Genomic DNA, 16,337 nt, shown 5'->3' on the forward strand with positions numbered 1-16,337 from the left:
TGAGGGCAAAATACCGGTTGAGCACCAAAATTATTGAATTTGTTCATTCCATAGGAAGGCGAGTGTGAGCTTTAAAATGCTAAAAGATATATCTTTAAACAGCTTCAAACTTTCCAAAGAAATAACAAAAAGTAAACTGTCTGGAGAAAGCAACTGATCATGTTTAGTTAACTTTGTCTCCTACAAATTTTACTCCCTGAACTTCAGTGCAGCAGTAATGCTGATATATTGGAGGCGGTGAGAGCGCTAAACTCCTTTTAGCTGACCCTCACACTTCCCACGTAGCACTGCCTATGTGCTAGCTGTAATGTGAGACACGACTGCAACCGTGTCTGCAAAATGGTGCATGACTTTGGGCCGCCTTTAGACCACAAGTTGGGAAGCTGCTGCTTGTTGAAAGCTGCTTTCTGACCGAAAGCTTTCTGAGAATTGCAGTGACACTCTCAATTAGGAGTTGAAAAAAAGCACTGTTAAATTGTGTTCTTTTTAAACCCTAGGTAGGGAGCTGCTAATGAGTTAAGTTTCCAAGTAACTCTCTTCTGTGCAATAATCTGATCAGCTGATAGGACTAATGCTTACAGCTTTGTCTTCAGTCTTATCGGACCTGACTTATACCTGCTGCTTCAGAGCTTAAGCAAAAGCCTTAAAAGTGACAACAAAGTCCTGGCATGACATCTGTCAGAGGTGATGGGCAGCAGCAGGAACAGGATCTGAGTGGCTCAGATGTGAGTACTTCAGCCTTGCCCTTAGAGCTGTGTTGCAGAGGAGACCATTGGTATTTGCAGTGCTTCTTGCAGGAGCTACTTGAATTCTAAAAGAAGAGTTGTTAGAGTCCTCTCCTACAGACAGCAACAGCATGAGCATCTCGCTCTAGCTGAGCTCAGAGTATGTGAATTATCTCTGGATCGGTAGTTAAATAGTTAAAGAAGTGACAGACTTCTCTGCCACTGCAGAACACCTGCCCTACTCAGGTTCTCTGGTGTCCTGGAGCTTTCAGGCCCCTTGAGCAAGATCCTTCTGAAATAAGCTGATAAAGCTAGAAGTTGGACACAGGTGTTGAAATTCAAGCCAATTTCAGGCTTCTGTAACACTTTAGGACTGGCTTCTTCAAAATGTCAGTGTGCAAAACCATCATTGTTCTTGGCAGGCAGAGAGACTAGCTAGGGTGAACGACAGCAATATTCCCAGAGCTGAATGCTGGGTTCAAGTATTGGCCAGAGTTGAATGCTGGGTTCTCTCTAGTAATCACAGAACCTAACTCCGTTGAGTTTGTGTTCTGAAATCCTGTAGTCTTAAGTGTAATCTTGTGGCTGATGGTCAGCTGGCTATATCCTTACTGAGACTAAATATCTAACTGAGCTGAACTGTATTTGTGCCTTGTCTAAGCTGTCTCTGCCTCAAACATCTGGACTAGACCTCCTCTAAGTGCTTTTGGATGTTCAGGTGTTATGCCACACCTGGAAGTGACGTGAGGCTAATAAGGGAATAAGGATACAATAGGGAATAGTTGGAAGAGCAGTATTGGAAGTTCTCATCTGCCTGTGAGATGTAGCATTGCCACTCCTGGATGTCACACGGAGTTGTCTCTGTAGTACCTTTCATGGAGCTCTGTAACTTGATGCTGTTCTTCTTGCTGACATCTGTGGACAGAGATGCACACACTGTATCCTGCTGATCAACTCCCTCTTGCATTCCCTGCCATCTACCCTAGTATGAGAACTCTGTTTAATGCTAAACAAACCTGGGCAGAAAAAACTGGGTGCACTAGAATCTGGTCCTCAAAAGGCGCTGTTTATCAAATCACATGAAAATTTTTCCTGCTCTGAAGGTATTTAGTGGAGCAGTTGTGGAAGTCCAGCTCTATTCTGAGTTATCAGGCTTTCAACAAGCTACAAAGTTTATTAATACCTCAGTGGTGGAGGGTACTGGGACAATCCAGTCTGCTTGGCTAGCACCTTGACAAACTATTTCTGTCTTGGGCTCTGTGTGCACAAGGAGTTTACTGTAGATTGAAAAATAACATTGATAAATGACATGCCAGTTCCACATGATTTCAGCTGAACTGAAATTAAGGAGACTTAAAAAGTGCTTTATAAACTATAAGAATAGAAGAAAGCTTCTCTGATATCAGGGGGTAAAAATTTACTATTTTGTAAAAGTGAAACTCAAGACAATCCAGAAGTGTTTTCAATTGTTTTTATACCATGGCATCTAAAAACTGACCTCGCAATGATTAGATAAGCAAAGAATAACAAGAAAGTTGTTGTTAGTGAAGGTGAACTACTAAAAGGTGATGCTACAGCGTTCCCTGTTAACCAGCTGATTGGGTTTTCAGGTATATCCCAAGTTTGAGACTTAACTACTTCAGCTCCATGAAATACTGAATATTAGTCAAACCACTGATCAACCTGCATGCTACATGGGGAGCTTTCCTGTCATCGTTCAGCCCTTTGGAAACTCAGATTGCCTGGACTTCAGTCTGTTATTTGGTGAAGTAAAGGAGTGTGTTTTGTCTCCTTTATTGCACAGATGTCCAAGGGTTATACGTTCTTTTGGGAGGTGTCTTTAGGAAACAATCAAGTGTGGTGATAGTTAAGTATTACAAATTTTCCCTCTTTCAGAAGTGAACTGCTGTTCTGAATGCATCCCTTTACCCAGTGTTACCTCTCTTCAAAGTATCTGTCTGCTTTTTTGACCTTCCCTATGGGGTTGTGTTGCTGTTGTGAGGAGTCTTTTAAAGTGTCAGTCTACCACTTGAACCAAAACGAATGAACACTTTTGACTTGCTCTGCAGAGTGCTATGATACACGATGGTGATATGTGATAATGATGCTCTGCAGCTTGTCTCTTGTTTGTTCAGGTTCCTGAATATTTGGCTTGTTCTTGTGGACTGAGCCAAGCCCCAGGAGATCTCTTGCCCTGGACTGAAAAGGGCGATGAAGTTTGAGTCCCATTTGCTTACTAAGGGGTAGAACAGAAAGAGGGGAGACCATTTTGTAGATCCTTTGTCCCTTCTGTAAAGGCTTCTTGAAAACAAGAGCCTGGCTAGATAAAAGTTTCATTCATGCATGGGACTAGCAGTAACCCCTGCTTGAACTGGACGGCTTCCAGGTATTGCCATATTGGCAATATGTTTTTTGTTTTGACTTGAGAAAAATCTTCAGACCTCAGTGCTGTCTGAAGCAATCTCTTGTTTTATAGATAGGCTGTTGAGTACATTTAAACTTTGCCATTTGCTAATACAGTTTCTGTACTTCTTGGTATGACTACTCGCTGCTTCTGGTGAAGGCACTTTCCTTGGATGGCTTGATCACTTATCATCCAGGTTTTAAACATGTTCTCTGCAGACTTTTCTTGAAGGCAGCAGCTGTCTCTCAGCTTGAGCAGCAATTGCATACAAGTCAGTAATGTAAAACTGTGCAAAGGTTTTCTTTAAAAAGTTGAGTGACTATTGAGAAGAACCAGTCATGTAATCTTGCAGTCCAAGCAAAAACATGAGTTTAGTAGTACATCTGCTCTTTGAATTAAAAGAGAGTAGCTTTTTTCCTGATGAGCCAGCTAGCTAAGCTGTTTACAACCTGCTAGTTCTTATCTGAATGCATATTTTCTTCTAGGCTTGAAATTTAAGTCCCTACCTCTGATCTCTTACTGCATTGTGAGGTCTGTGAGCAAGAAGGTGTTAAAACAAGGCAAGCATGGTAGGTGGCTTGCTACCTTTCTAGTCAGGGGAGTATTGGCAAATTCAGTTCCTCAGTATATTAACCTTTCTGAATAATGCAAAATGGCCAGCAATGTTGTCTGTGGCCTGGTTTCTAATTTAAGCTTGAGTCTTCACTTCCATTGATTTCATAAAGATTAGATGTTGCAGCTGAGAAATGACCCAATTAATGGCTTTGGAGGAGGTGAGTTGCTCAACTTTCCACAGTTCAAACCTGTTTCAATGGCGGTAGCTACGTGTGGGGAAGAACTTCCTTAGCTTACAGGAGAAAAGCAGGAGTTCCTGACCTCCTTAGAGCTTGCCAGTCTGCACTGCCGTGACCGTGCCAGGTACCTTATGCAGAAAGGGTTGGGGATAAAATTGGCAGCATTGGGCTAGGAAAAACTGAGGACTAAGCAACAACAAACCTAATTTTCCCAGTTAGGAATAATCTCTACTTCAGCATGCTAGAGCCTGGATGGGAGCTGGGACCTGACCTGTTTTGTAATGTCTTGATTCTTTTTTTTCCTGACTCAACTTAGCTATTTTTTCTAGAGTTGCTGCGTTGGGACTTTTAGACTTTTAATGTCATTAACATTTAATGTTTGCTTTAAAAACTTGGCTTCACAAAATGCTTTGACATTACAAGCTTGAGTATCCTGGATCTCCTGGTAAGCTATTGAATAAAAAGCTTCCTCTTGCAACCTTTCTCCGTTCCCCTGGAGGGGATAAAAATCAATGTTAAAGGTGACTTTGCCATTGGTACATTTCATGAAGAGCAATTAAACTTGTGCCCAGGCAAAACTTAAAATATTATTTCAGTAAATTATTAACGATACAGCCAGTTGGGTCCTGTCTAATATTCTTGGCCTGACATTAGATGTGTTAGATTAGATACTGTATGAGGGAGTACATTCCTAGAAAGTTTAGTTTTCAATTAATAACAAGTAGCACTGACGGATAGTTCTGGCTGTGTATGAGAAGCACTAATAATGCTGCATTCCTGCTTCATGGATGTTACCATGTTTGCTGCTGAAACTTTTGGGGGCCTCTGTTTACTGAGATGAGTATGTGGCTGCTTCTCTGGCTTCAGTCTGAAACACTGACAAGGGGAACATCATGCTAAAGTTAACCTTAAGTGACACACAGAAAGATATATTGATGTCTTCAGCAGAAGAACTTTATAAGCTTCGAAGAAAACTTGACTAGTTATTATTCCTAAAAATATACCTGAAAACTTGTTTGCATCTTTCACCTTTGGATTGTATGTCTCTCTTCCTTGATAGTTGTTAATAGCTATCAACTATTAAATTCCTAAAAGCATGCACATTGATGCTGTATCTTAAGACCCCAAAACAACGCCGGTGTACAAATAGATCATTTTTCACCTAAACTGTTTGACAGGGTCTCAGCGGACCATATAAATCAGCTTGTTTGCCTTTAACTGCTTCAGCACAGGGAATCTTACACGGACTTGAATTACCAGTTCTCGCGGAGTTTGTTAGGTGTCAGCAGCAGCCCTCCACCCGCTTGTTCCTTCTGTGCTTGTGTCCCTAGCACTGCACCATCATCCCAGAAAAGATTCTTGTAACAGAACTGAAATGCATTAAGGGGAAGTAATGCTGGAAAGCTAACATTGTGGGGTTCCTGCACTGAGCAGCTGAATTGGGAAGAGGGTTTTTGGTTAGCTGCAAAACTTGAGTCTAGTCTTTCCCCCGGATAAGTCCCGTGTTGGGACGGCTTTGCCAGAGCTGCCTGATACGCCTCCGTGTCCTGAGGCAGTAAGTGCACTGGGGAGGGAGAGGACAGTCATATTCTTGGTGGAAAAGCACCAACCTGTGACCTTTAAACAGAGATGTTGGCTCCTGTGCTAATTAAATGCTTTGCAATGACAGCTGGACAGCAACAGTAGCCAGGCAAGCTGGGCTTCTGCTGTCTGCTCATCTCTGCTATCCTGACAGCAGCAAGCAAATTATTGCATGAAGGGGAATGCTTCCGCCTCTGCTTTCATTAAAGCTGCCCTGTAATCCACCTGGGGCTAGTAATTTGATTTGTTTCACACCTTATGTCATGGGGAAGGGGAGAAATAGCTCTGAGCCTTTTGTGGGGGTGTTTTGTTTTGTTTTTTCCTTTGTGCACGTTACTTTGAATCAATATTGAGATAAAACTGCATTCTTCCACTTGACCAGTGCTAGGAGGCTCCTGAGCCGTTCCCGTGCTCTGTAGAGCAGTTGTGGGGGCTAGTTCAGGGTGCATTGGTGGTAGCTGAGGTGATTGGTAAAGAATCTCACCCTTCATCAGGATGTGAGTTTGTGCCAGGAAGCTGTCATAAAGTGAGTAGTTAAAATTACTGATGGTTGGACTCCTTGTTCAGTCTTAAGTACCAAGTCAGTTTGAAGGGTTCTGTTTGTTTTGGCTAGGTCTAATCTGATTAAGGTATTATCTTGCATCTTCTCAAAGAAGAAACCCTTGAAGTTCCTGTGCTTCGTGAAAAGGTTAGGTTAAAAACAAAGCATATGCATGTTTGTGTCATCCAGAGTCAATAACCACATCAGTATGTCCTGAAACTGTTTCATGTTGTCTCTAAATAACATAGTCATGCTTACTTGGCTTGTTTTGATAACATCTGGGTTATAAAACTGGTGCCTGCTTGCAGTAGGCACCTCTGTAAGTATTAGTAACCACCACTTAAGAGAAAAATGACTGTGTTTAACCAGGACTGCTTTCTGTTACAGCGACAACTAAAGGCCAAGGCTAAAAAGGCCATTGAACAGTTGCAGCTGCGCACCCTGAAGCAAGGGGACAAGGTATGACCGATTCCATAATCCCCCAAGCATTATGGCACACCCTCTGCACAGAACCCAGAGTGGTCCTTAGTACTGGAGCAGGCTGCAGAAGTCTCTCTGAGCCCTCAACTGTCTCTTGCAGAGATGGTTCCTCTTTCAGAGCAGATCCTTTTCTGGGGTGCAAGACTTTCCAGTTTGCACATTCTTATAAATCAAATTACTTTTTTTAGCTGCTTGCTTGTAGTCTTGCTGAGGTGAGAGATCCTAATATGCTGGCATAGATGCTTAAAGGTAAACTAGTATATCTAATCAGCTTCCCTGGCTATTCTTTTTGTACCTAAAACTGGAGGTAGCAGTTTCTAAACCTCTGCAGTAGTGCCTCAAATAATCCAGTGATGGTTTGCAGATGGACTTCTAAACCATGGGATTAAACTTTCAGTGCTTCTGTTAAAGCGTCAGCTTGACTAGGAGTAATCCACACAATGTGTTTATATAAGATTATATACGGGAGCTATTTTAGGTTACTTTGTCTGCAGTAAATCTGACTGTAGTTCAAAGGAAGCTTTCAAGATCTGTTAACGCTGTAAATTTATTTCACTGCTTTAGGAAACTGGTCCTGATGGAGATAGCTGTGTTGTGTGCATTGAGCTGTACAAGCCGAATGAAGTAGTGCGTATTCTGACTTGCAAGTAAGTTGTCTTCCACACTGCCCCTTAATCCAAAATCTGGAAGCATGCCTCTTACCGGTTGTTCCTTCTGCTATGTTAACAAAGCTGATCAAACTTTAATCAAGCTGTTGCACAGCAAGAATTCTTGAATCTCTCTCAAACAGTGTTTTGAACAACAGGAACTGTGTAAATAGACACTTGTAGTGTGCCCTGATGGCCTGTGTTCATAACTTCCCCTGTGAGTGAATTGACAAGTGTAACTTGGCAGACCACAGTGCCTCTCCAGGGGATGCCAGGGCTTTTTATTCACCAGCAAAGGAAGAAATCTTTAAGGATGTTACCTCTAAATTGCAGATAACTGGCAAAACTGTGCCATTTCTTGTCACTTAGTTTACTGGTTACTAAGAGGGTTGTGTTCCCGCTAAACTTGTTAAACCGTGCCAACTTCTGTAGTTTAGAAGAAAGCATTTCTATTCTTGTATGCATCATCTGAAATAGAGACCAAAATAGAGCTATAGCAGTTTATTTTTCTAGAATTCTCTACTGTTGTATCTCCCTGCTGTGCTGCTGTGGAGGCCCAGTTTTATAGCACTAAGGGTTTAATTTGATTGCTCCTAAGATGAGCAATGAAGCATTTTCAGGGCTAAAGGAAACTTGTTCTGTGGGACTTCCCCCTGTACCTGCTGAATGAGATTGCTATGGCAAAGCTTCTAAAAATCAGAGGGCTGCGGTGTGAAGTGCACAAATCTTGTATGGGAAGAGGTTATGTAGCCCTTGGGGAGGGTTAGAAAAAAGCCCTTGGAAAAATTTTGACATAGGAAAAATCAAGTCCTGAAGAATAGAAAAATCTGTAGCTGCTGTTGTGGGCTGAGCAGTGTTATTTGTCAAACACTATCAAATCTGAGCTGGGGTTACCTTTGTACCAGGTTAGTTTTGCAAAAGCTTTCTCTGCTCCCAAGCAGTAGAACTTCTGAGCTGTTTCGATATCACAAAGTTGGCCTGTTAAGGTGTTATCAACAAACTTCCTTGATCTAATGCTTAATAGCTTAGAAAAACCCAGAACTGAATAAGCTGTCAGGCACATGTGTTAATGATTATTCAGTTGTCTTATGAGGTTTATGCTTGTGGGTAGAGCTGTTTAGTAATGAAGTAAGTCCCATGAGTACAGAAGCATTTAGACAAGCTCTAGATACTTTTGGCTGATAGGAGACCTGACTTCTCCTTATTTCTATATAAACCCTGCTAATCTTGATATGAACTTGCAAACAAAGAATGACTTATTGGGTTAAGAGGGGAGTAACTTTTTTAGTATATTCTTTATACACAAATTTACAGCATTATGCTTTGCTCTGAGAATGCTTTTACATACATTTGTGATGTTTCATTCCTCTTTGGCCCAAACGTAGCTCTAACGAACTAGCTTAAGATGACTGCATTTACTTGATAATCTTCACCAGTGGTAATCTCTGGCCATATTAAATTCCCTTTCACATGAATTATAAACTGATATTTACTGCAAGAACATACTTGATGTTGGTGATTGACCTCAACGCATTTCAACAATTTCAACCTAATTGTTGAAAGCATTTAAGTATATCCATGAAAAAAACAAGCAATCAAATGCTCCTGTGAGTCACATCAGTGGTATCTAAGTATCTGGGGTGTGTGTATTTGCAGAAAACATTCTTGTCCAGATAGTCAAACTGAAGGCATTTATAGTAGCAGAGGTACACAAGACCAGTATTAAGTCCAAGTGCTTAAAATAGTTGCGCATCAAGGAAGTTTCAGGTTGTACTCTAGACATCATGTTGGTGCAGCTGGAAGGAGGTGCTGGTTACGTGGGCTGAATTGGAGAGTCCTGGTATCATGCTGGGTCGTAGGATAGTGAGCACTGGCTGTGGTGATCTCTGCACTTGTCTCATAATAGAGTTCTGATTAATACTGAGCAGTGCCTATCTGCCTTGCTGTTTCTATTCAAGCTGAGGGAACAGGCAGATTACAGGATTTCAAGTCATCCTCCTAAATCTGTGGCCTAATTCAGACCCATTGTGGAATTGAGTGTCTTCATAGAAGCACACATTTGCATCTGTAATGGCTAAACTATATTTATTTTCCTGAGTACACAGCCTGCCAAATATCCCCTTGGAATACATAGTGAGTGCATAGACAAAGTAAATCTGTGGGAGTGTAGTTTGTCTTGAGGGCATAACTCTGTCAGATGATTTTCCTATGTAGTTTTAACAGAAACAAATGCTATCTAGTCATCTGCATCTGCATGACAGAAGTTAACCTTAAAGCTAAGGCTGAGATGTCAGTATTTGTATTAGTTAAATTATTGGCTGGGTTGTACTGTACACAGATTTAAAAAAACCCCAACCAAACAACAACTTAAGACTGATGTAGTGAAGATGATAATGCTGAATTCTAGCAAGTTGTGTAGAGATACTAATAAGCATAAACTGGCTACAGATTGAGAGATTAACTGCCATAACCTTCCGCTGAAACTTGTGGCAAAATAAGGTAATGCATTCTAGAATGAGTAAATTCTCGGTGTTTCAACATCTTCGTAGCTGCCATGTGAACCTTTTTCCTGGTGTGAAACTGAACTTGTTGGTTACCTTCTTCCACCAGCCATCTCTTCCACAAGAACTGTATTGACCCCTGGCTTCTGGAACACAGGACATGCCCGATGTGCAAATGTGACATACTCAAGGCTTTGGGTGTTGAGGTAAGCCAGTAGTCTTTCTTAGTGGCAGCTGCCATTATCAGTATTACACTAGTGTAGTAACCACATAGTGAGCTATTTAATGCTGCCTCTAGAGTGCAGGTGATAAGCACAGGCATTGCCATGTCAGTGGCAAGATACTACAGGACTAATTGCCGTGTCCCCTTTAGCAAAGCCTGCAGCTGACCTGGTCTGAGTTGGTGTCATCTAAAGCCTTGGGCAGAACGTCAACCAAAATTGATTGTAGCACATGACTGAAGAATTGCTCTTAACTCTTGTGCTTGCAGCTAAGGGTGTTTCTCAAAGCTTCGGGCAGATTTTGACAATTCGTACTGTCCCTGAAACCAGCCTCTGTTCAGTTACTAAGTACCCAGAGTCCTTGAAAGGTGAATGTGTCATTTTCAGCTCAGTTGCTGAGGAGAGGGGCTCCGAGGAGGAGGACAGCGGCAGGGGACCCTCCCAAAAGCATCAAAAACCCAAGGCAAAACCGCAAGCCGTGAAGGCAGAAGCGCAGGGAAGAGGGAGAGCCTCTGATATAAGGATATATAAGGAGTTTCTGATGTGTTCTATAACTGCTCATTGTGGCAAGTGTCAGGGGAAGATGCTGTTGCCAATCCCTGACGATGCCTGGACCAGCTGAAATATATGCCAGAGTTTGCCTGGGGGAGGGAGATCTGCACTGAGTGGAAGGAAGAATCTATTTTCCTGGCACTGGGCAGTAAAAGGGAAGAGCTGACTGAAGAATGCAGAGGCTGCATCAGAACTTCCCACTCAATTAGGCAGGAACTAGTTTTCACCTATGATGCTGGAGGTTAACAGCAGAGTGTTTTTTTTTTTTTCAATTGTAAACTTTTTTTCTGGGTAAAATTTCACTAGACTCCAGTACTCGCATGCATTGGTCTCCTGGAAAGACGCAGCCTCCTACAAAGTTCTGACTTAACCCTTTTCTCTTTTTTCATGAAGGTGGATGTAGAAGTGGCTGAGTCTGTGCAAGCCACAGTATCCAGTGGGACATCAAATGTCTCCATAGTTAATGAAGTGGATAATCAGAGTGAAACAGCATCATCTGGATATGCCTCTGTCCAAGAAGCTGATGAATCTGCTCCGGGGGAACACGCACCATCGGAAAGTGCGTCTGCTGTTTCATTTGTCTTGCTAGATTGCATTGCACTTTGCTTATGTATGCTGTGAATTAGGGGGGGTTGCCTTAACATCTCACAGTGCTTGAATACCTTGTCTTTTGGGGTAATCTTAATCTTCCCTTTTGTCTTAGCACTTGATGCTGACACTTGGTCTTTGTTTTCAAATGAAACGCGACCTAAATGTGAATTAAAAACTGAAGTCTATGGAAAGAGTAGTTGCAAATCAGAGGCTTACTACTTAAAGGCCAAAGAGATTTTTGTGAAGATGTCCCTCATCATTGTCTCTTTGGAAATTTCATTCACATGAGCGACTGCTGCTTTGCCCCCAGATCTGTCTGCTTTAAGTAGTTAATTACTTACAGAAAACTTGTGGGGAGTCAGTCCTGCTCTAGCTTAAATGATGCGAAATAGAGATGACAGATACTTCAACTGAATTTCAGATTTTGCCAAGGCTGAGTCATTCTTGAACACTTTCAGAGAATTTTAATTGGAAAAGACTATCAGCTTTTCCAAATACCTTATCTTTTTGAACAGCAGCAAGCTCATTGAAAATGTCTTTTTAGTGCTCAACTTTGCCAAAACACACTTAGTGTTGCTGTTGATTTTAAAAAATTGAAAGATTCCAGATAAACAAACAAAAGTAACTATCCACTGGATCGTGGAATGGCCTTGGGAAGCGGATTGAGAGGGAAGCTTTCAGAGGGAAAAGGGATGCTCTGGCTGTGTTTCCTTAGATTTCCTGCAGGAAGCCTAGCTGATAGGAAAACGTGGGATTTGCTGCCTGCCTCCTGTGGGACAGGTTGCTCCAGTGAGTGACATGTACAGGAGTGCATTGTTTAGGCATCCCAGTAGTGTAGGGAGCACTTCCTGTGAGCTAAACAGAACTTGAAATTTGCATCCCTATAATTAGTGATGCTGGATGTTATATGGCTCAGGCCCTTGTGTATTGTCACTTTGAGTGACAAGGACACACACTAACATCATCCTAACAAGGTTATTCTGTAGGGAGAAGGCCTTCCCCTCTGAATCAGCTTGTGTCCCACAGTTTATCCTGAGCTTAGTCCCTAGAAGTTGCTCCTGATGCCTGTCTTCAGCAGCCCTAAAATTGTGAGAATTGCCAATCTCCTTAGAGTTGGATTTCATAGCCTCACATGGCCTTCTGCCACTTGAGCACACAACCTAGGCTTGTTCAGCACTAGTGAGAAGTGAATTCCAGTGCTAAGCAGATACCTCTAGATATGACAGGTAGCGTCAAGAATGGGCTCACCAACTAATGAGGGGCAGAAGAAGTGGTAGCTGGAGCATGGCCTCAGATTTCCCACTCTGTGGGAAAAGTGCTGGGAAGAGATCCCACTGCAGTGGGCTTGTGGGAAATAAAGCAAGCGTGGTTTGCTTTAAGGTAGCAAAGCTTGATTATGACACTTCTTAACTTGTCTTTTTCTTGGTTTTGTTCTGGACAGATGACAACATGCAGCTTGTAAACAATGAATCCCAGCCCTCCGCTGTGACTGTCCTTCCGCACGTTGACAACCCAAGTTTTGAGGCAGATGAAACACAAGTTTGTAAAGTCAGGTCCTAAGAACATGCCCAGCAACATGGTGTAAGCCTTCTGCAAGGAGCTGCCTACTGCCATCACATGCATACCAAACATTGCAAGACAGTAGCAGAAAAACATTGCCTTGGCAATTCTGAGATCAAATAGACTTGTTCAAATCATAATTGTATGGTTTGCAATTCTTTAAAACTGCGTCTCCCATGTGGAATTTAGTTTTAGCACTCTTCAAATAAAGCTGTCTTAAATATAAAGAAAACCATCAGATCTTAACACTAAAGTTCCATTTTCAGCAAAACTTCTCTTCAGTGTTTGAGTCATTTAAATAAGGAGATTCTTCTTTGTCATAGCTGTCTCTGGGAGTTGTTTTGACTTGGGGTTTTTTGTCATTTATTGTTTTTAATTCAAGTGGATTTTCACTGTAAGCAAATTGATTTTGATCTGGTGTAATACTTATTTGCCAGACAGTTTGGTTTAAAGCAACACTGTATTTAATATTTCAGTGCACTAATTTGATAGGAGAAAGTACAAACTAATGCCTGTCAAACTGGATTTTGCCCATAGTGTCTTTGGTTCTCTAGTAAACCGACTGATTCTCTACCTCTCAACTCCGACCTGCCAACCACACATTCCTAAAGGGAAAAGAGAGCTTCAAGCTGACAGGCCAAATCTGACTTGCACAATACTGTAAAGGGAACAATTGTAGGAACTTTTCAAACCTGTTGATACTAGACAGTCTGAAAGATCCTCCGTGATTTTTGGAGTTATAACCATCTCTAGCACCAGCAATATGCCAGAGTCCTGGCTTTGAGAGTCTGGAATGACTTCAGGAAGACTGAACTAAAGATTAAAAGATAGATTCTTCCCAAAGGATCTGCTGTGTTTTGTTCAGAAAATGATCCAGCCTCTGAAAAATGCTGGACTGTTGCTGTGCATTGTCTTGCCTGTGTGCTAAAGCTGCTGCAGGGAGAGCTGACGTCCTGTAAACAGATGACTGGAGTTGTTGTCTGCCATCTGCGGGGAGTTGAACTGAGGTCGAGGAGGAACACTGGGTGCCTCAGTAGTGAGTGTGTAGGGCTTTGCCCAGCGAAGGTAACTAAGGACATCTTACAGATGCACTTTATTTTTTTATCTCTGTATCTATGGCTTGTTTCTAATGTTAACAGAACTTTGTCTTAAAGCTCGCAATAAGGTACTATTGAATCTGAAGAGGAAAAGCATTTTCTTTGCTATAGTACAATTAAAATTGTTGTAAATATTTCATGATTTGTATTGAATTTGAATATGAAAATGTAAATAAAACTATATTTTGATGACCCTGACTGACATTAAATGTTGATTACCAGCTCTCATAGGGGAACAGATGCTGAATTTGCTCTGTCCCACAACCCCAAAACTCATTTGGTTTTGGGAGGCCAAGAAGCAGCAGTGCTTGCTCAAACTAATTGGAATAAGGAGTATTAATAACGTGCAGGGTGCTACTGTTACATGGATTGAAATTGTGTTGAGAGGCTTAAACCTGGTAGCTGTACTCTATATAAAAGAAAAAACAAGGAGCTTAGGGTGTGTTCAGTGAGCTGCTTGATATACCTCTGAAGTGTTCTAGGCACGTTGGGCCCAAGGCAGTTGTATATGAACTCTTCAGATCAGCCAGGTTGCATCTCACTTTCCTGTCAGGTTCCTCAGCATCCCTCCCTTACTCAAAATTTTATGCTTGCTTTGCAAGACAAAGCATTTTAAAAACAAATGCCTTTTGTTCTGTACTATGAGATTAGTAAAAACTTATCACTCCCCTGGGCAGTTCAGTGGTAGTTAGGCTTGTGTTTCTTTTTAGCTCAGTTCCAAGTCTAGTCTAGGAAGTGTTGGTTGGTTATGGACTCAAATTGCAAAGCTGAGTATAAGCAGACTTGGAAGCTGTATTCTGCTGCGATCACCTTTCTCTCCTACAGCTGAGGTGCAGAGCAAAGAGCAGCCAAGCAGTAAATATACAACCCCTGAACACTCAATTTCATTTCAAAAAGCACTTATAAACTTACTGTGGTGTGTAAGCTGTAATATAGTAGAATTTCATGATGCTATGCTTTCAGGAAATCATTTGCCAATCTTCTGTGTTTAATAGGAACAAGATTTGACCTTCAAAAAAACCAGAGGGATTCAGATCAATACATCGAAAGGTGCTTTGGCATTTTTTTTTGTGTCAATCTATACATTTGGGTTGCTTTATTTATAGGATCTGAGCCTTTCTATTTACTGTCTTTTAAAAGCAATAAACCTGCCTTTTTTTCCCAGTACTGATATTTCTAAGGGTAAGGTGGATGCACAGCATTGTCTCAAGGAATGTACTAGTGGAGTACTGGGGGATGCAGCAGTTCATCAGTGAACTCATACTACTGTAGGATCAGATGATGTGTATGTGTTCTGTCAAGGTGTGGACTTGCTTGGAGCTCAGCGCACTTATACTGATTTTCAGGAAGATTTTTAAGATCCTTGTATCATATGTGAAGTACTGCTAAAGGAATAAACGCAGCGTTTGTACCTGAACACTATTTGAGCTACTGCTAGGCAGAAGAATTTAATGCTTCTATGGTTTTGCAGCTTAGCCTGCAGGTCTGCCATGGTTTTTGTGTGCGGATTTATTTGTAAATATTAGCTATGCAAGCGTTTTTGTTTAAAAATGAAAGTGTACAAATTCCATGCACGCAGTCTGTGATACTCAACTTGGCTCTGTTGCTGTCTGACTGGAAAAAAAAAGTCTTATTTCATTGAGCTCTGCAGAGGTTTTCCCCTTTGAGAACATTGCTACAGTTCTACTTACATTAAAGACATTTCAAAGCTCCACTCTCACTCTGTATTTTCAAGCTTCCACGGATAGCGGCTGTCTTCAGCTGACTCTCAGAGCACTGTGCAGCAGGTATTGGGGTTTTTTGTTGATGCTATGGGCTTGACTGGCTCTGTGTTATGTATACATATATATGTGCACTATGATGTGATAGACTCTTACCTCTAAGCAAGAGGCAAGCTGAAATGTGCCTGGGGGTAGGGTTGTTCCTGAAGTGCAATGGAAGCTTGCTGTTATTGTGCAATACTTTGGGATTTTGCTATATATACACTAATGTTTGCATGTAAGATGCTGGAAATGATGTGCCCACGAGTGGTAACGGTTGCTAAAATGTGTGCCTCTTGACTCTGTTAATATTCCCATTGAGTCACACAGACATGTCAATTATTCTGCCCCCAAAGAGAAAGCAGAACAGGCTCCAGCGTCATCTCCAAGTGTTTACTCACTGCTGTCATTTATCTCTCCCCCAGGAAAGCTCTGATCTAGACACTTCACTCAAACACTTGTATGCTCTCAAAGGGGGACTGGGAAAGACTTTTTTTTTATCCCTGCAGGAGAGGAAGCCTTGTCACTTGGTGCGGTGCTGGATTACTGTGTGTTCTTGTAAACAAGTCTTTACAGCAGCGGGATTTTATTTTAAATCCCAAACTGAAATAATACAATTTTCTCATACTGAGGAAAATTTTCAGGTGTCCCTATAGAAATGTAATTATAGCTAAGATTTTTCCTTAAGGGAAAAGCAGGACTTGAGGGGCTGCAAACATATAAAAGCAGTTTGAGTCAAAAGGGCAGTTAGACTCTTCCCATAAAATGGAGAGACCTAGTCCACCTCAGTCTTTAGATGGAAAGATCTGCACTTGTCAAGTGACCTAACAGTTGGACAGAATAAATATATGCATCTACCTTGGCTGTGTGATTTAATGTAATT

General features: G+C 41.6%; 1 protein-coding gene across 1 annotated transcript in view; it reads left to right on the forward strand.

The window, feature by feature from the left end:
• RNF128 (ring finger protein 128) overlaps positions 1-13,886 on the forward strand; it is a 28,926-nt gene extending 15,040 nt beyond the window's left edge. Inside the window, exons 3-7 of the mRNA XM_074882812.1 lie at positions 6,433-6,504; positions 7,090-7,172; positions 9,783-9,879; positions 10,840-11,005; positions 12,479-13,886. Coding sequence (XP_074738913.1) covers positions 6,433-6,504; positions 7,090-7,172; positions 9,783-9,879; positions 10,840-11,005; positions 12,479-12,597 — 537 coding nt within the window. The 3' untranslated portion in view covers positions 12,598-13,886. The remainder of the gene's footprint in view (positions 1-6,432; positions 6,505-7,089; positions 7,173-9,782; positions 9,880-10,839; positions 11,006-12,478) is intronic.
• The last annotated feature ends 2,451 nt before the right edge of the window (positions 13,887-16,337 follow it).

Source organism: Strix uralensis, chromosome 13 (assembly GCF_047716275.1).
Source record: "Strix uralensis isolate ZFMK-TIS-50842 chromosome 13, bStrUra1, whole genome shotgun sequence".
Lineage (NCBI taxonomy): Eukaryota > Metazoa > Chordata > Aves > Strigiformes > Strigidae > Strix > Strix uralensis.